At 36.1% G+C, this 20,547-nt stretch overlaps 1 protein-coding gene across 1 annotated transcript; it reads right to left on the reverse strand.

The window, feature by feature from the left end:
- Window positions 1-2,361: 2,361 nt before the first annotated feature.
- msx2b (muscle segment homeobox 2b) lies at window positions 2,362-5,294 on the reverse strand. The gene is made up of 2 exons (XM_055181196.2): window positions 4,879-5,294; window positions 2,362-3,473 (listed from the first exon to the last, which is right to left on the reverse strand). Exons 1-2 carry the CDS (start codon window positions 5,168-5,170, stop codon window positions 3,052-3,054), a joined length of 714 nt encoding a protein of 237 aa, XP_055037171.2. The 5' UTR covers window positions 5,171-5,294; the 3' UTR covers window positions 2,362-3,051.
- Between the last annotated feature and the right edge of the window lie 15,253 nt (window positions 5,295-20,547).

Below are 20,547 nucleotides of genomic sequence, written 5' to 3' on the forward strand. Positions count from 1 at the left end.
AATTATTGATTAGGATATAGTAAAGATCATGCTGCATGAAGACATTTTGTAAATTTCCTACTGTAAATATATCTATTATATCTATAGACTTCATTTGGATAACTTTAAAGAAGATTTTCTCAGTATTTAGATTTTTTGCACCCTCAGATTCCAGAGTTTCAAATAGTAATGTAGAAATCTCTTTTAAAAAATGACAGGTTTTGTGGTCCATGGTCACATACGTATCTATACATTTTTCCTATGTAAGTATGCAGTAGTTAAAGTCAAGACATCTAATATAAAGTGGCACCTATAACTTGAAAGTAAAACAGAGGAATTTTAAGATATGCCTGCATCATTATACTGTATGGCCAAATATTTTGAGGACATAAGGCCTGTCCTACAATAATAATGATAATACTTTGACCAAGGCTGTAGGTCTGCTTTGTCAATGCAGCAGACATGCACAGCCTTTATTAATAAAATTGTTAGGCCATCCAACTTACTAAACAAAAGAAAATGAAAAAATACATGACATCAAAACAAAAGAGCACTGTATTATACCATGAGGAAGTACACACCCTCAATTATTCTGATGTGTATCTGGTGTTGTTCTGTCTGTAACCACCAGAGGTCTGAATCAAACAGATAAAGCCTCAAAAAAGTGCAAATAGTTGATCATCATGGATCAGACATATTACACACGGTGAATTAAGTTAATTTGGGACATTGTCCACCTCTTGGAGACTTTGTTTATATCTGAAACTTTTTAGGTTTGATTTACACCGTTAACCCATGCTTGACCACATCTTCTTTTAAGATTTTTTATGTCTTTAATTTGAGGGTACCAGAAACCAAAATAATTTGTAAAACTTATAGCAGATATTTTAAAATTAATTTTTCACTTTAAAATATTGTACTTTAATGTTTTTCTTTACCTAATTAAAATTCCTGTGTAGGCAAATGTCATATATGCCTCTGTTTTACCATAAGTATGTGTTTTTCAAAAATTCGACTGGTATCTTTTTTAGTAACTGTAAGACTATTAAACAATGATAGTAAAAAAATAAACCGCCGACAGCAGCATTGCCATTTTGGTTGCATTTCATGGGGAGGTTTCCCGGACAGGGATTAGTTTATACCAGGACTAGGCCTTAGATTATTTAGGAAATATAACTAGTTTTAAATAACATGCCTTACTTAAAACATTACTTGTGTGGCAAAACAAAGGGCACTGATGTATTTTAAGACATGTCAGTTCAAGTTGTTTTCATTTTAGTCTAGGACTAATCTAATCCCTGTCTGGGAAACCACCCATGTCATTTTATTCCTGGGGTTCTTTATCTCCTCTAAACATAGTCTAAGTAATATAATATTTTTCTGGTGTTATCAAGTTGAAATCTTTAATAAGATTAGAAGGAAATAAGTATCAAGTTGTTAATCGAATATGAAATATATTTTCTGTGTCTGTGACCTCAACATAAAGGTTAAATTTAGAAAAAAATCCTCCAGACCTTACAGTTAATGAGAATAAAGTGTGGAATAATAAAAGAAGTTACATCATTTAACACTAGTCCATTTTCACTTTAACAAGTACTGAGAAACTTGACAGTTTTGTAGGACATCAAGTTCAAAGCATCTTATACTGACTTTACACAAGATCAGGCTAATTGCCCACAAACACTGCGTTCTCGTAAGTCGACATTATAAAACACATCCGTGAACACTTGAGCACTTCTGTCTTTCATTAACATGGCTGGGCTCGTGTTTTGATTAAAGGAAGCTTGTGAGTAAAGTGCCGACCATAAACTATTTCCTTATTGTATCAAAGTCACACGGAAGCAGTAAAATGTGCCCTTAGTAACTCATAAATATAAAGCCACAACTTAATGAACAAGCCATGACAATGTGATAAATTAAATTGACAATAACTTTATAACATTATCAAATATTATAATGTTGTATTATCGATTTCAATCAAAATATTCAATAGCCTCACTGTTGGGTATTCAACTTTTACATTTTTAAGCTAATACAGTATGCTCAAGTGATACCATCTTTTCCCTACTGATATATTGATTATAGTAATGGTAGAGCATTGCATTAGCAGCGCAAGAGATCATGGGTTTGAATCCATGGAACAGACATACTTATAAAAAATATATACCTTGTAATGCACTGTAAGACACTTTGGATAAAAGCATCTGCCAAATGCGTAAATGTAATTTAAATATAATTCATCACCCCACTATTTATATTTAATGTGTTCATGCCTCAGATTTTAAACTTTATAACTTTCGTGAAGAAGAGATTGCTAAAATACATAAAATATAACTAAACCAACTTTTTGATTATGATCTAAATGAAAATACCTTCACAAACCTAAAGCAAAATATGAATTTAATAAACAAGCAATATTTATTCCCATTTAAAAGAAGTCAATGGCATTTTTTTAACTATTAACTGTACATGTCGGCATCTTTAAAATGGATTTCGGTGAAGTATAATTACAGTATAAATATATAAAATTGTGGCTAAATATATATATGTAAAGATACCATCCTGACTGTCAAACTCGCTTCTGTTACTCAAAAAACATCTATGTCTCAATAAAGCAATGTATTTATCTAATATATAAATCAACTGCTTAGCCATTTAATTTCTTTTAAGATCTGCAACCTTAAAAAACACTGTCTGTCCATTTTAGCGAAGCAACAGATAAGACACCTGTCTGTAGAGATCAATGAGCTTGTCAAGATGCATTTTAAACAAGATAAAAGAACATCTAACATTAATTACAGCTAAAATAAGACAATATTTTGTACACAAAATAGATATTTTTACAATATATTACATGATGGTGTTTGACACAAATATACAAATAGAAAAAGATAGATTGGCAAAATAATTATCCATCCACAGGGTAAAATTTGATCTCTCTGTCAGTAGAAAGTGAGGTAAATGTCCTGATTAGATGTTTTGGTTGTTTTGGAATTGGACACCCAAACATTGTAAACATTGTCTTTCTACTGTACACATCCAGCGATCCGTATTTGTTCATAGAGCTTCCTGTCACGCAAGGTGATACATGCTGTACCCTAAAGGTGTTCCATAAAGCCCCACTGGAGCAACGGGCAATAAAGGCCTTTGAAAAGGGTAAGACTGCCCATATAGCGAGATCGCCGAATGAATCTGGGTCCCAAGAGGAAGAGGCAAGCTGAAGTTAGGGTGCAATGTGGGTTTAGCAGTCAACTTGAGCTTTTCCAGTTCGGCTTCTTGTAGACGCTTGGCTTTGGCCCGTCGGTTTTGAAACCAGATCTTCACCTGGGTTTCCGTAAGAGTGAGTGAGCTGGAGAATTCTGCCCGCTCTGCAATGGAGAGGTACTGCTTCTGTCGAAACTTTCGTTCTAGTGCCAAAAGCTGCGAAGTGGTAAACGGTGTACGGGGTTTGCGGTTCGTCTTGTGCTTGCGGAGAGGACAGGGACTTACCTGGCCTGTGGTACAAAGAGGAGTCAATTTAAAACACAAATCAAAACTTTAGTGTACCTAAACATAACTATAAATACATTTATTTTATATAATCATGATGACATTTTGGATGTTTATACTCAAAGGGGATAAATTTTAAAGATTTATTAATATTAGCACTTTAAATATAGAATACAGGCCTATCTATTTGCGCTTCCCTTACAAATATGAATATTGTATGGGCTCTAGCTTATCTTATTTAATGATGTATGATTGTAGATGTAAATTTTATGTTTTTAGACTAGTGTGACTTTAGTTCTAGGGACTACGGATGGAAATTAGCATTTCGCTACAATCCGGCATGTTTACATGTATGATTGTCATGCTTGTTCATTAACATGCACTGTCTCAATCAAAAAAAAAATAATAATAATAATACTGGCATTATTGTAGTAAAAGTGTAGTAACCATGTGTTTTTGCTTACTGATTACAATTTCAAAACCCATAGTTAAATTATGGTTACTTACTATTGCGAAACCATGATTCATTTGATTGTATTTGTATGGTCAACTTTTATAAGTATTGACTTACTTGATTTGTATTTTTATTTATTTATTTATTTTATGTTATATTACAAAGCAATAACCCCAGCTATATATGTATGTATTTTTTGCTTATTTATAAAAAATAAAGCTATGGCTACCAGACATTTAATTAGTTGTGGAAATGTTGTAATCTAAAGAATATATATTAATTCATCACAATTTTGAACTTTAGGATGTTTTTGTTTTAACTATATAATAGGCTACTCTTACGATCTTTTTAAAATATTTGTTAAACAAAAATTGAAACTAGTTTACATTATGGAGTGATTAGGCCTGCTAAACACAACAAAACAATCTTTTCTCTATAATGTTAAACAAATAGACAGACTTTGTTTTACAAATATAGTTTGAGTCTCTTTTTTACTATGAATTGTCAAGTTGGCAAGGGAAGCATCAAAATGTATAATTTTAATAATTAAAGCATGACCAATGGGGCTGCACGATATATCGAAATGCTCGAAATCTCGCAAATGCGCATAGCAATATGCATAACGAAATAGTTTTCAATAACTCAATAATTTTAATTCTCCCAAAGATTTTATATATATAATAACTTTTTGTTTGTTTGTTTGTTTGTTGTTGTTGTTTGCAACAGTCTTCACACGAATAAGTGCTTGTGTGTGCTCTGACAAATATCAAGTTCAAATTGGTTTATAAACTTGAAGTGTTATTGTATTGAATATCGTCTATCTTGCATTTAGCAAGCAAGATATCGCATATGGCTTTTTCCTTTCAAATCGTGCATTCCCTATGACCACAAACATTATGCTTTATTTAAACATTTCTTAAGTTACAACAAATCAAATAAAGTTAAGAGTCTCTTACGCGATTGCAAGTATGTGGAGTTCATAACCCATGATGTACAGTCATCCGGCTCGGGTGATTCCGATTTGACGGGTGATGTCTGAATAAATTGATTTGATATTCCAGCCGGACCACAATTCCTGATCTCAGTCTTAGCAAATGGACCGGACACATCCTCACGCCTGCTTTCCAACTCCTTACTGGGTTTGTGGTTCAATATAAGCGACTCCACGCTGAAAGGATGGCTGGACACTTGAGCTTTGCGCTGCTCCATCGTCCGGTCTCCGTCTGAAACCCTCGTGCTCGTGGACATCCTCCTCACGACTCGCCTCTGGACGCCCGAACTTCAAAGTTACTCTGACGTCTCACGCTAAAACCACGAAGCCTTTGATGCCGTGAAGCACGCGACGACGACAGAACTTTCAGCCAATCGGAGCGCTGCCGAATCAAGGCGCGCGCTCCGTTGCTACAGCAGCACTGTGCAACTGTGCAGCGCTCAGCCAATCAGAGCGCTGCTAAATTAAAGAGCGTGCTCTATAACTTGTGATTGGCTTATAGAGGCTTGGATAAAGATGTCAATCATTATGACAGAGGAAATCACGCTGACTGAGAGAAACATTATTGAAAATCAGTTATGACAGGACGATTTTACCCTTCATAACTCCTAGGTAGGAAGTTTTTATATCAACCATTCAATTTTTACTAGGCTATAGTAAACTAATACTTGATATCAGGAATGCAATTCCTGATGAATTATGAGTGAATTATGGAAATTATCAATGGAAATTATCAATAACGTCACGACTCGAAGAAAATAAGTTTGTGGTAGGCTAATACATTTGATTTAGGTAACGTTTACAGCCACAATTCTTGATATTATAACTTCATTTTTGCAAGATTTTTGCAATTAAATTTAAAATCTGCAGTAGGCTACAGTATTATAAATGAACAGGATGAATCTTGATATTAACAATTCAGTTTTTAGTTAACATGCTTCTTGATAACAGTTTTTTTACAATGGAAAATCTTGATATAGCCTAAGTAATCACAGCCACAAGTAAAAATATGAGTTATTGGTATTAGTGCTGTCACTAATCGCAGAAATATGCACTAGTATAGGGTGAACTAAAACCATTTGAGTGGTATGAACTTAAGCAAACTTAATATATTTAAGTAAAGGTAACTCAAACATTTTAAAACAATGTAATTTCCACTAGTAATGCTGTAGCCTCATTCTTGGTCTCTACAATGCATTATAGTGATCTTCTATTCAAATGTTATTACAGATATCAATATGAAACATTATACCAGATGTCTTTAACTAATATATACTTAATAAGAAACAAATGCATACAGTATTTTAATGATTGTGTACATACATGCTTTGACATTTACTGTACTTACATTTAAAATATCTGCATTTAATTACACTCTTTCCCCGAAATCAAAATCTATTTATTCAAATAATTTTTCCTAAGTACACCGTAGTCTAAGACAACAATAGCACTTTATTTCTTACTTGCTAAAATTTTAGTTTTACATTTCAGAAATGCACTTTTTACTAAAAAATACAATGATAGCTTTCACATTTAGCCTATAATCTCTTAGAAAATGCAATGAAATTAATTACAATGAAATGTAGCATTGTAGTACACAGCCATTGAAAGCTTGCAGCATGATTATTTACATAACAATAATTATTTGAATGAAAACGAATGATCGTTGTCTGTTTGTGGCTTGCGCACCATTTAATCTTCTTGGAAAACAGTATTTGTTCCTGGCAACAGTAATAAGCCAAAGGAAGCATTGGGGTGTTTACTCTTTAAAGTTATTTTCGACGTCAAACAAATTATACAAATTTCAACAAATCACACGATGCACGTCTTGTGGATTCTGCCACAACAATTCACCGTAAAAAGCAGACCACTTCTGTCTCATCCAAGATGGGGGCTTTGTTTGTAACCAAGACACTTAGTGTATTTGGGCAATCACACTCGAAATCAACATCACCCTTCTTCCCCTGTAATGAATAGCTGGAACAGCAATCAGCTGCTTGTTGAACTGGTCTCCATATATGTGTGTTTGTATGTGCACCAATGCTGCAGGGTGAGATTCTGCTTGCTTGTCGTTCCCAGGAGCCTCTGCGTTTATTAAGCAGGGTGATTTCACAGACAATCTGAGGTTTGTGAAGGCGCCAGTGAGCGGGAAGATGAAAGGCGCCTCTCCTCGGGGGAGAAACTGTGGCAGTTTAGCGGCTCCACTCAGGAGGAGTCGCCTCCCTGCACACACATACACAAGCATGCGAACGCACACACACATGCACACACTCGGCCGTCACGCCCCTGCCCTAAGGCACCTTGTCGAGCACAATCCAGCTCTTTCCGTAGACGGACTGAGAGAGAGACTGCTGAACTGTAGTGATAGATGAGAAGGACGCGCATTTACAGTTGATTATCATAGGACCTGACAGGAGACATATGAGAAATATTTCAGCATAACAGAGAGAGAGAGAGAGAGAGAGAGAGAGTAAGAGAGAGAAATGCTATGCCCTAAATGTTACATTTAGCTGCACGATAATGGCCCTTTAGGATAAGCTTTTTGAAGATGGCCAACACATTTCTTTATTGCCTAATCCCTTTGACCTTTATTAAAACAAGGCTAGAGAAAACGTCAAAATAAGCGCTCCTGGTTTTTCTGGTACTGTATGTTTGAACACACCTTGAGCATTGTAATTATGGGCTCAACGTTGCGATGGTGGAATGCTTGTGAAGGTATTTACATTCCTTGCTTCAATCTAACAGTGTTTACACATGTATTTATCTAGCTTGACAGACACTACGATCCACCAAATCAAACACTGCACGGCCAAATGTTGTGCGTTATTGTTCTTTTATACGCAAACTGAACGTGACAAAGATGGTAAATGAGATAGATATAGCAAACGTTGTCAAACTGTTGTTTAAAAAAGCACATACAGTAAGAAGGTGCGTTGGTTAATCTATGCAATGCAAACCTTAAAATGTTTGAAGTGGACCAACTGTTGTATTGCGCACACATAAAATAGTGGATCGCAAGGCTTGTCTCACTAATTACCCTGCATGACAAGACTTGGCACAGGTGACAGCAACTGTCATCACTTTGTTTTTATTAGTACCTTATTAGGCTTCCGGATCCTTCTCTTATGAGCAAACATTTGCTGTAATGAGAGAAAATTACTACCCACTAAAGAAGGATGGCGCCAGCTTCAATTAGCTCAAAGGAAGAAGGTATTACTTGGAGGCAAATAAATTATCATGTAATATAAAAATGATTCACTCAACACGTGATAGGCCCCCTCTTGTTCAACTTACCTTTTTGTTTACGCTAAGTGATGTTGTTAAAAATAAACTTTGTGTACGTTTTGGTGTACATTTGCTTTAAGGGCATTCTGTGTTAATCACGCAAATAACTTTTTGCAAGTTTAAAGCCTGCATACTCGAATGGTTAAAATTGATTGTAAATGTAGAAAGGGCTAATTCAGGACAAAGCTTTTATACTTCATATTTTTTTATATTTGATTTATACAGAATTATATTTTACAATAGTGTAAAAATGTGTACAAAACCTACCATGCAGCTCCATAGTAAAGGAAATTAATCTGAGTCAATGACCTATCGTTTATTTTCGTACTTTACAAGGACTACCTCACTGCATACTTTCAATTGCGCTACGTCAATGCTGTTTACCGTTTTTAGGTCAGCAGGTGAAACCCTGTCTGTGAAATTCTGGGTATATTGCATGGGTACATAGTATGTCTATTGTATTGTGTAGTCATTATTGTATTTATAGGCTACTACTTTTCTTTGTCAGATGTGTCTTTGTTCAAATGTACTTCATGTTCTGTTTCATACGAGATGTTTGCCTGCCTTATAGTGTTTCAGAGACATGATGTTTAGTTTTTTCCCAAGGGGATAGAAATGACCATATAATACTTTAATAAAAAAATGTTAATGTTATTTAAACACTAAGGGGGCGTGCACACCAAAGCTTTTACGCCCGCGGCCGGCGCATGTTTTTAATTTATTTTTAATGGAAGCTCTGCGTTTTTCAAATAAGCCAGCAGTTAGCGGTTTTCTTTCGCGCTGAAAACCGTCGCTCTGCGGTTTGTCCGCGCTCAGCGCTGAGCGCCGAGAGTTGAAAAATATTCAACTTTGGGTAAAAAGTTCCGCTCGTCAATGTCAGTTCTGACACGGCTGTCCAATCACAGTGGAGGAGGGGCGGGACATTACCACAGCAACCAACCGGCTCACAGCTAAAATATCAGAGCTACCAAAGCGCTCAGCTGAAGAAAGCTGGCACTCAGCTGAAAAACAGTACACCAAAACTTTTTAACGCGTCTGAAAACGCCTGGACAACACCGAATGCCAGCTGTTTTCAGCTGAGTGCCAGCTTTCCTCAGCTAAGCGCTTTGGTAGCTCTGATTCGTCAGCTGTGAGACGGTTGGTTGCTGTGATGCTTGTACCGCCCCTCCTCCACTGTTATTGGACAGCGCATGTTTTAAGTTGTTTCCAATGGAAGCTTAGCGTTTTTCAAATAAGCCAGCAGCTAGCGATTTTTTTCCACGCTGAAAACCGCCGCTCAGCGTTTTTTCCGCGCTCAGCGCTGAGCGCCAAAAGTTGAAAAATATTCAACTTTGAGTGAAAAGCTCCGCTCGTCAAAGTCAGTTCTCACACTAGTCCTAAACTAAAATAAATGTAAGAGCTGTCCAAACTGAAAATTGCTTGCACTGCCCTTATGAATATTAACCATGGTTTTACTACAGTTAAAACAAACAAAAAAACATGGTTAGTGTAGTAAAACCATGGTTTTGCTTATAGTAATCAATACACCAAAAAAACATGGTTACTATACTTTTACCACAATAAAACCATGGTTCATTTCTGTAAGGGTGACATAAAAATACATCAGTGCCCTTTGTTTTGCCTCAAAATGCACACAAGTAATGTTTTAAGTAAGGCATGTTTGTTAAATAGTTATATTTATGGCGAGCCAATATTTATATGTAGTTACATTTCCTAATTTAACTAAGGCCTAGTCCTGGCTTAAGATAATCCTTGTCCAGGAAACCACCTCTATAATTATGGAATCAGATCACTTTTGTACCTATGTGTAACAAGATGTTAATCTCTACATTTTAACTTAAACGTTTTTTACGCATTTAGGAGTCACTTTAATACTTACAGTGCATTACACGGTAAAAAAATTTTTTTGTAAATTTATTCACTGGGTTCAAACTAGTGAACTTTTGCACTGCTCACGCAATGCTCTACCAACTGAGGTATCACTGTAAAAAGATTACATTGAAATTACAGTATTACTGGCAGCTGGTTTCAGGTAACTTACTGTAGATTTAAATTTATGTTAATTACTGGCAACAGTTTGTTTCTTTGTCTTTACAGGATAAAACTAACAGCCTCATGCAAAGCATTCTGGAACCAAAAATCCTCATCAACCTTTTTCAGTTTTTTTCCTTCAGATTTTGTTTCCCAGAAAATGCTTTGCTTGAGGCTGTTATTTTAGTTTTATTCTGTAAAGATAAAGACTTGCTAATGTTTAATGTTCCTTTAACTTTGAACAAACTGTTAATTAACATAAATTTAAATCTACAGCAAGTTACTGGCAACCAGCTAGTAATACTGTCATTTCTACGGAATCTTTTTACAATGTACTTAGTAACTTTGTTACATACAACTTTACCTTAACATCATGGTAACAAAGCTGTAATACTTGAAATAACTTTATGAAGATAACATTATTAGGTCATTTTTTCACACTAAAGTGCTTTTAAATGTGTGGTTTTGTCTTAACAATTACAGTTTAGCATTTATCGATTGGCAATACTTACCTTCTTAAATAAACAAAGGCTAAATCGAAATGTTCAATCAGTATTACGCCACACATGCTGTTGATTAATCTTAATGTGATTGAAACTCAGGGTATTACTTTGAACGTAAAGCAATGACTTCAAATCCTCCAACAAGCAAATCCACCTAAAACACTCAGTTAAGTTTTTATGTGAAACACATCCCTGCAGAGGACCAAACAAACAATAGTAAGGCTGGAGGTTGCTCTTATCCTGGGATTCAGACATTTCATTGGAGCCCTGGAGATGTGCCATGCTTTGTAATCACAGATTGCCGCTATGCATGAACTGATGAGGCCATTAGGGTTCATGACTCACCCACCTTCATGACTAAAGTTTCTGTGTAAACGCCCACAAGTTAAATGAAGGGGCCCTTGTGCGACCTCTCATTTCTTACAGACAGTGACCGGACGATGCACGGAAGCCTTGATTTATGATTTGATTTAAGGGTTTACAACACTGTGACTGGCTTTTAATTTAGGTGGAGGCCCTTGTGTAGTGTAATTGTTTTTTAAATGTAGGGAACGGCACAAAAAATATTGGTTGCCACAGCATAGCGTGAGCACGAATTACCATCTGAAGTTCTTGATCCGTGCCTTGAAGTTAGATCCATTGTTGTCGGTTCACCTTAAAGAAGTACAGCTCTTCAAAATAAGATACTTGCAACAGACAGAGACTGTTCTTCACAAGTGCTCTTGCGATAAACCTTAAAGACCAAAACACAAACAGGGCACGCCATGTCACCCGACACCTGGTCAGCGGGTGTCTGCTTCATTAATGCGATCCTTCCTGCCCTCCAGCCCAAGCAGACGTTTGCCTCCGACCCCAACAACATTTAATGAGAGAGAGACGCCAGGCACAGTGGGGCAAGTCAGAGTGGGAGGGTCTCCCCCGTCCTCTCGCTAAAATGGTCCCTGAATAGAAGCAGACTGCCACAGGGGCCTGTCAGGAACCCCCCGCCCACAAGTTCAAATGTCAGCGGCCCGGCATGCGCCCTCAGAAAAAGGAAAGAAGAAACCTTAGTGGTTTGTTGTCTGCCGTCTAATTGACTGGCAGGCCTGCAAATGAGCAATTCCCTGCTTGACTCGGACATAGGCTTGACAGCTATGAATTCTCAATTTAAATTCTTCGTAACATGGTGGGGGTTTATCGTTAAATATAAAATTTCTTTTTAGGGGGTTAAAGGTCATAAACTGAGGAAACATTGATTGGTTTGTTATGCTTTTGTCTATCAAAGACATCAGCTCAGAGACGTAGCCACTTAGCCATGACAGTCCGAGAGTTGTGTAATTGGGTGTATATTAAACGTGACAGGTCTGCTTGAGTGTGTTTGTTGTGTGGTTTGGTGCGGGCGGAGGGGTAAGTGAGTGGTGACAGCGTGTCGTGTTAGCAAAGGGAGTCGCTCTGGGACGGTCAGGTTGATTTCATTAAGGTGATGGGACACATGTGCCCCCTTTTTCTTCTGCTCTTCGGCCCCCTGCTACTCGGAGTCTTTCAAGTCCCGCTGTCTCCCGATCTGAAGATAATTGTTCACTGTAATGCTAGTCAGGAAATGAGCTGATCAACTCCAGATGGATAGACAAGGAACAGGGAAAAGACCGAAAGAGAGAGAGAAAGAGAGAGGGCAGAAGAACATTGTCTCTGAACAAATTTATGCTGATACTCTGAGACCCCTACACACTATTTGGCTTTTAAAGTTAGGATAAAGAGTTAATTACCTACATTTGCTTGGAGTTAACCACATAAATGTGTTTTCCTCACCATGGCCACAATGGCTGAATAACATTCATACTGATGTCATAAAGCACAATTTATACTTCTGTGTACATAGACGTGTACACTGTACCTTCTGTAGATGCATCGAAAGGGTTTATGATAAAAGAGATGCTCGCGTTCACAGGATAATAAACTCTGATTACACATGAGATAATGCAAGTGTCTCTTTTATTATAAATCCTTCAACACGCAACAAATCTGCATTTGTTTGTTTTTCTTTTTTTACAACATAACGCTGGAAATGAATATTTTTTTCTCAAGCTACAGTGATGTCTAAATGAAACCATGCAACAAACTCTCAAGTACTACTGCACCTTATGTGTGCATTTTGTGTATTGTGCAACTTCCAAGTAAAGGCTGGTGTTAGTGAAATTATAGCTCAACAAAGGATTTCTGTTTCTACTGTTGAAGCTATTTGCCTTTCGGTGCCTTTATTACAGTAAATGAAGCTAATTGCACAAAGCTTTGTTGTTACACATTAGATGAGTTCTTCTTTCAAACCTTTAGGCAGTAACCAATATTGTCTATATCTCTGTGTTGCATCATAGTCACAATACATTTACCTTAGGCATTTAGCAGACCGCATCTCACAAAAATGAAAAAAAGCAATTCCTCTTAGGGAGCCAATAATATGAGAAGTTACCTTAACAGTTCTTAGTCACTACTAAGAGAAAATAAAACAATTTTTTTTACTTTTTATGATTCTATAGATGTAAGTACTACGTAATAAGACCAGCATCAATATTATTATTGTTCATGTTTAAAGTTTTAAACAGCATTAAACTTTAGCTAGAATGCTTGTGCAGATATAAATTATACTTCAGATTGTGTGAATAAGACGCAAAAACGCGTGTCGTAGTGAGGACGTGCGTGTCATGACAACATGAAGTTATGGTTCAGCTCTTTAAAACTGAGGGGTTTACATGCAGATTAACATTCACAATGAGAAATGTTTATGCGATATTCCAATAGTTTTCATTCAATACCTCCACCGGAGGTATTGGAGGGCAACAAAGCAGAAGTTACATTGGGCTCGCCATAAAGAGGCAGTTTTCCAAATTCTCAGTTTCAAGCCACGGATATTTAAATAAAAAAATAAGATACGAACACAAACTACAAGTTTGCAGACCTTCACTTTGGTGATGATCTATTTTGTGGAAAATCCCTTGCCATATACTGCCTCCAGCATTATATTTATATTAAATCATATTTTATTGTATTATAATTAGGGCTGTCAAAATGTATGCGTTAATAACTCATGAATGTAAATTAATTTTAAGGACACTGATTTTATTAACGAGTGATTAACACAATGCACAATTTCTAACCCTAGGCCTAGCACGTTGTTGGATAAATTGAGGTGCAGGCAGCCTTAGACAGTAAATAGTCCTCAAACGTCTTAAATTATCTTAATTTGTATGTTTTATGAGAGGTGTACCATCCAAAATGATTAACTTATACAAATTATGCGTGCCCATCCACTTGTGTGTCTAAGATTTTGGTTTTGGTGTTAAAACATGCAGGAATTAGAAAATAAAGTGCAAGACGTGCTTGATGTTAAAGGGCACCTATGAAAATGGTGGCTTTCCTGTCCCAGCCCCAACCACCAGGAAAAACACTTAAAATTGTCAGATAATGACACAAAATATATGTTTTTTGTTTTAATTGAAGTGTTTTATTAATAAAACATATGTTAGACAGTTATATTGCAAACCATTTTTATATATATTGTAGAACACGGTCAGTACCATGTAATTGGCCTGTCCCTTGGGTCAGGAGTCGTGGTTTAGTGACATATTTTGAGTTAAAAAAGATATTATTCTACCCCTTTAAATGTCATAATACAAAGCGAAGTAGTACAGTTATTTAGTAGACTACTTAAAAAACTAAAATATCAACTAAATATTATAAATAATGTACAGGGAATACATGTCTCCCAATTTCATGTCACTGGTGTTACAATTTATAAAAACCACTTTGAAAAAAATCAACATCCTTGCCAACTTCTTCTTGGGTCAAACATTCATTGTAGGCGTGGCTGTTTTGAAAAGCACATAGTGAGTGTGCACTCTCTCCTCATCTTTTAGCAATTTGATAAATAATTTGATAATTTTATGCAAGGACTTAAGATGTGTCACTGGTGTTACTACAGTTTATAGTAAGGGGAAAGGAAATGTTATTAATATAATTTGTCAAATTGCATGATTAAGTGATTTATTTACAATTTAAGAAGTGTAGTTTGAGCTACTGTGGCCGCAATCTTAGATATGCCATTTTGTCTGCAGATTTGTCACTGGTGTTATCGTCACTTTTGTTACTGTTGCTGCTTTCATAAGTAAACATTTTAAGGATATCATCATTCAATTTTGATCACTCAACCTCAATTATTTCTGATGTTACAACAAAAAACACAATGGTAGAAATAGAAAAAGGTCACACAATAGAACTTTACGCATGCCTGTTAAAAGTAAATTATTACTAATCAAGACAATTTCTTAATATCACATTAATGTATTTTTATATTTTTACTACATTACATTAAAAAATGTGCTACATTACATTAAAAAAGCTTGTGCTGCTTTTTTTGACACTGATGTTACCTATATTTTAGATGACAATTCAGGCTTCCCAGAATGTATTTTGACTATTTTATTTGCATACATAATCAAAGACAGAAAAGTTAAGCTGTCATTTAAGTTGATTTATAATGTTAAGAGGTTAAAGGAATATTCCATTTTCTTAAAAGAAAAATCCAGATAATTTACTCACCACCATGTCATCCAAAATGTTGATGTCTTTCTTTGTTCAGTCGAGAAGAAATTATGTTTTTGAGGAAAACATTGCAGGATTTTTCTCATTTCAATGGACTTTAATAGACACCAACAATTAACACTTAACTCAACACTTAACAGTTTTTTTCAACTGAGTTTCAAAGGACTATAAACCATCCCAAACGAGGCATAAGGGTCTTATCTAGCGAAACGATTGTCATTTTTGACAAGAAAAATAACAAATATACACCTCCAAAGCACAACTTCTCGTCTAGATCCGGTCATGATGCGCCAGCGCGACCCCAAGCAATACGTCATGACGTCAAGAGGTCACAGAGGACGAACGCGAAACTCTGCCCCAGTGTTTACAAGTGTTGAGAAAGAGGACCGTTCCGACGTTGTTGTATGTAAAATGATACTAATTAATGTCTTTGTGTCAGTTTATTGTTTACAATGGTCCGCAAATGTGCGTTTTATATATGTAACACGTGACCTCCCTACACCACTACGCATTTACGTTAGGTCGCGCTGGACCGGATCTAGATGAGAAGTTGTGCTTTTGAAGTGTATATTTGTCATTTTAATTGTCAAACATGACAATCGTTTTGCTAGATAAGACCCTTATGCCTCGTTTGGGATCGTTTATAGTCCTTTGAAACTCAGTTGAAAAAAACTGTTACGTGTTGAGTTAAGTGTTAATTGTTGGTGTCTATTAAAGTCCATTAAAATGAGAAAAATCTTGCAATGTTTTCCTCAAAAAACATAATTTCTTGTCGACTGAACAAAGAAAGACATCAACATTTTGGATGACATGGTGGTGAGTAAATTATCTGGATTTTTCTTTTAAGAAAATGGAATATTCCTTTAACTATTATCTGACTATAAGTTTTGGTATAAAAAAAATAATTCCATTTTCAAAAAGTTGTCTGTTCAAAAAGCCACCATTTTCATAAAATGACCCTCCTGTGATGTTTAAGTGTGTATTAGTACATGTTAACGATATGCAAAAGCTACAAACCCCAAAGTAAATGATGACGCGAGTTAACGTCTCAACGTAAATCTCTTTTCTTGGACTACAACTAACACACAGATTGTAGGCAACAGTTTACTTCCTGGGATTGGTGATGTAGTGAAGACCGACATGATCATAATTTCTCCCGCTTCGGACTCACAGCCTGTAAGTTAACTCCTTTTATCAAATCTTTCAAACGTGGTAAGGAGCGTCTCATTTCCGGTTGCAACGGAGGTATTCAGGCAAATCACAACGTACAGATTAGCTGGCCAATCAGGGACACAGCGTTTTTCAAATCGATGAGTTTTGTACAAAAGCTGTGCGTTTCAGGAAGAGAGTGAAATCTGGAGCTACAAAAATGTATGGTATGTGGAAAATAATGTGTCTTGAACCATAAACCACGCAAACACATTGTGTTATACCAAATAACGTTGTTTTTAGCAATGAAATAGGTGCACTTTAAAAGAGAGACAAAGTTCTGTATCTGATTGATGTTAAAAGAGTTATTAAGAGTGACACGACTCGAAAACGATCTTCCTCACACTGACTGACACATCTGAAGCATGCACACAGGCGCGCAACCTCGATAAATGCACACATAGACAGAATTACAATTTAAAAAAATATCTGTTTTGACAGGAATTCACGCAGATATACCGGTAATCTGTTACTTCTCAAGTAAATGTTTATCTGTTTGGGAAAAATATCTGATGTGTAACATTATATTAGATCCTGTCTTTCTCAATGTCAATCAAACAATAAAATAAAGAAAAAAGTTGAACATATATTGATATTGTTTTTGACTTTGTGTGCACTAAATCTATTCGTTTTACCAGTGATTTTAAGGTATGGATGTTTTTAAACCTTAACAAAATTGGACAAAACGCATGTTTGGTTATAATTAATTATTGTTAACCCAGCATTGCATTGAAACAACCCACCATATGTTTATTTATTAACCCAACATGTGGTCTGTCCATTAATTACTCAACATTGGGCTAAAAATAACCCAACAGAAGTGTAGAAAAGATAAAAACGATCAGTTCTGTGCATAAGTTAAATTTGCAACTGGAAACCTAACTTTTAAAGGCTTTCAGATGCACATTGGCACACTCAAATACAAGAATGTTTAAAATGCAATCTGCTCTCTAATGTAAATCAGCTGTCCAATTGTGTGCAGAGGCGGAACATTATTGCTTCAATTATGTTTATGGTATGATTTCCTTGTTGTCACATTCTCAGTCTATGATTTGCCAACACACAGCACACAGTAGCTATCAATAACTTATCCAATAACTACTGAGATAGATAGAGAAATAGATTGATTGATATAAATTAATCAAATGATAACACTGCACAGAGACACCAAGTCTAGACCTCCTATTTGGGGCCACTCCCTGTTTGCTTTGTTCAGTGCTATGTCTGTGCAGGTAATTACCCTTGATCACAGCATCCGGGGAGGGAGACGGGAACGAAAGGGGTGGGGCCGGAGCCGGCATAACAGTTCTCTTTGGTGCAGCTATGATAATGCCAGAAAGGAAATTGCCAATAAATTTAATGACATCACTTCATTTTAATGAGGCATGCTGTCTTTTTGATGCCTGCCATGATAAAGACTCCATTTAGCCCCTAGAACGTTGATGCATATCCAGATCAGGGCCAGAGTTTGATACACCACATGGTTTCATCTAAAAACAGCTACACGCAGTGCTTATGCATAGCAGACACTGGACAAATAGAGCAGTGCCACTTATGGCCAGTGCTGCTTTATCACATGGAAAATACTTTTGCAATACTGTACAAATGTTAAGGATGTGGCCGATATGAAGGGTGTAATGAGAAAGAGGTTCAGGTGCCCTGTAATTGTGTTATTTTGTCTTGTTTGATGTTAGTGATTCATAATAGTGATACATCAGTAACTGCATTGGGGTTGGGCTATGAGAAATTCAATGCCAGGGTTTGCAGAAGAACATCTTGCCACACAATACATAAAAATGTTGACTCATTCTATAAAATTGACTCCACCAAAAATAGTATCTTGTGTTTTTAAAATGAATAACCCTGTTGAAAAAACTACAGAGCTGTGCTCAAAACACAATAGAAACCATTACAGAAATTGTAATGGATGTAATAGATACAATAGGAATTGTATTGGTTTTAAGGAAGCTATAATGGTCTCTGATGGTCTGATGTGTTGGGTTCTATTGGTGTGATGTTATCTGGTGGATGGAAACCAAAAGAGCACCATTAAATCCTACTGGAATACGACCCAAAACACACTACATAAAGGGATTTTGTAATGGTTTTAATAATGGTTCCTAAGGGTATACTATTGTAATCCATCAGAAATGGTAATAAATCCATTAAAATTTCTATGATGGTTTCTCTTGTTAATTTGGCAGCATCATTATGCACAAATGCTATGTGTTTTGATAAAATCTCTATACTTTGAACAAAGAAGATTGCTCTCTAAAAATGCTGTGTTGTTTGTTTAATTTAGCCCAACGGATGGGCTTTTTGACCCAACGCTGAAATGAAAATAAAAGTGCAGAGATGTAATGTCTCAATTTTCTTAAAAGGGCTCTGCGATACACTTGTATGAAGCAATTAAATGTAGTCAGTGTTGAGGGTAACGCATTACAAGTAACGTGCATTACGTAATAATATTACTTTTCTGAAGTAACGAGTAAAGCAACGCATTACTTTTTAAATGTACACATTAATATTTGAGTTACTTTTTTAGCTGAATTAATTCGGAAAAAAAAAAAATGTACTGAATTAAACTGAAGGTAGTCACATTATGCACTCTATGCGTACACGCCTGTGTGGGAACAGTTTGAGTCAGAAACTAAGATGACAGGCCAGAGCTCAACATTTTTGTGATAAAATTTGCAATTTCTGAATTCAGAACTTTTCAGTTATAAAAACATCTGCAAGGCATGAAAGAGATCAAGCCTCAGCCAAGAAAAAGTAACGCAAAAGTAACTAAAAAGTAACGTAAACATTACTTTCCATGAAAAGTAACTAAGTAATGTAATGTAATGTTCCTTTTTTGGGAGTAACTTAATATTGTAATGCATTACTTTTAAAATTAACTTAAAAAAACGACTTATTTGATTATTTTTCTTAACACCATTCCAGCATATTGGACCACTGAAACATCAACAGGTGAGTTAACTTAACACAAGGATCATCTGTTCCCTTTATGTAATTGCATTGGAATATAATCATGTTATCCCTTTCCGATGTTTTTGAATATTACAACGCCTTTTCTTCTTCTTCTTCGTTGGGTGACTCCTCTTCATGGGGCTCATGAGATAGTAAAGTGTCCTTCAAAGTAGTAGGTCATCCAGGTACAGTACGTTTCGCCTACTGTTTTTCTAGAACTACTGTATGAATTTAGACATATTTCTTATCTATTAGGGAAGTAGGTGTTGTAGTTATTTTAGTTTATAAAGTTTTAAATATTGATATTTTTCTTACAAAATCGCATCACTTGCCCTCAGAAGGTTTTTATTATGCATGCACTGTCAAAAATAAAGGTACAAAGCTGTCACTGGGGCAGAACCCTTTAAAAAAATTCCGAATATGTACCATTTAGGTACAAATATCTTTAAACTGCCAATATGTACCTTTGAAGTACTAATATGCACTCTTTGGGTACAAAGGTGTACCTTTTTGTAAAGGTACTGTCCCAGTGAGCACTTTGGAACCCTTATTTCTGAGAGTGTGGAGCCGGGTAGATTACTTCTGTAAAGGATGGATGGACTTTTTTGGGCTTTGAATCTAAGGGGCTGTTTACACTTGATATTAAGATGTGTTTTCGTCGATCTGATCACAAGTGGACGAGAAAGACACATCACATTTACACCTGGTATTTAAATCCGTCTCTTTTGTCCACTTTCAACCGCTTCTGTCGTGAATACTGTGAGGGGGTGGTCTGTCGAGACGGTGGGCGAGTCTCTCTGCTGTCATTCAAACGCAAGCGGGAGTAATGACGAGTTTATATGGACGCTGCTTGTGTTGAAAGTAAACATGCTGCACAGTGTGTATGTAAGAGCTTTCTCTGAGTTTTCAGCGCAATTGATGAAATAGGATCGCGCAACTTTCTCACGCTTGCAAAATGAAACTTCGGAGATCAGCCGCTTTAGTTTTATCAATGAAAGCTAAAAATAGCGCTGTTCATCGTGTGTTCACCACGCCAGAAGTCAGAAAAGACGTAAAACATT

Source organism: Misgurnus anguillicaudatus, chromosome 9 (genome assembly GCF_027580225.2).
Source record: "Misgurnus anguillicaudatus chromosome 9, ASM2758022v2, whole genome shotgun sequence".
NCBI lineage: Eukaryota > Metazoa > Chordata > Actinopteri > Cypriniformes > Cobitidae > Misgurnus > Misgurnus anguillicaudatus.

What these genes read in the sequence shown, in the direction of transcription:
- msx2b (XM_055181196.2), bottom strand. Translation starts at nt 5,170, where the DNA reads ATGTCCACGAGCACGAGGGTTTCAGACGGAGACCGGACGATGGAGCAG. An exon ending in CTCCACATACTTGCAATCGC is followed by an intron (nt 3,474 to 4,878) that starts GTAAGAGACTCT and finishes TTTGTACCACAG; the next exon opens with GCCAGGTAAGTCCCTGTCCT.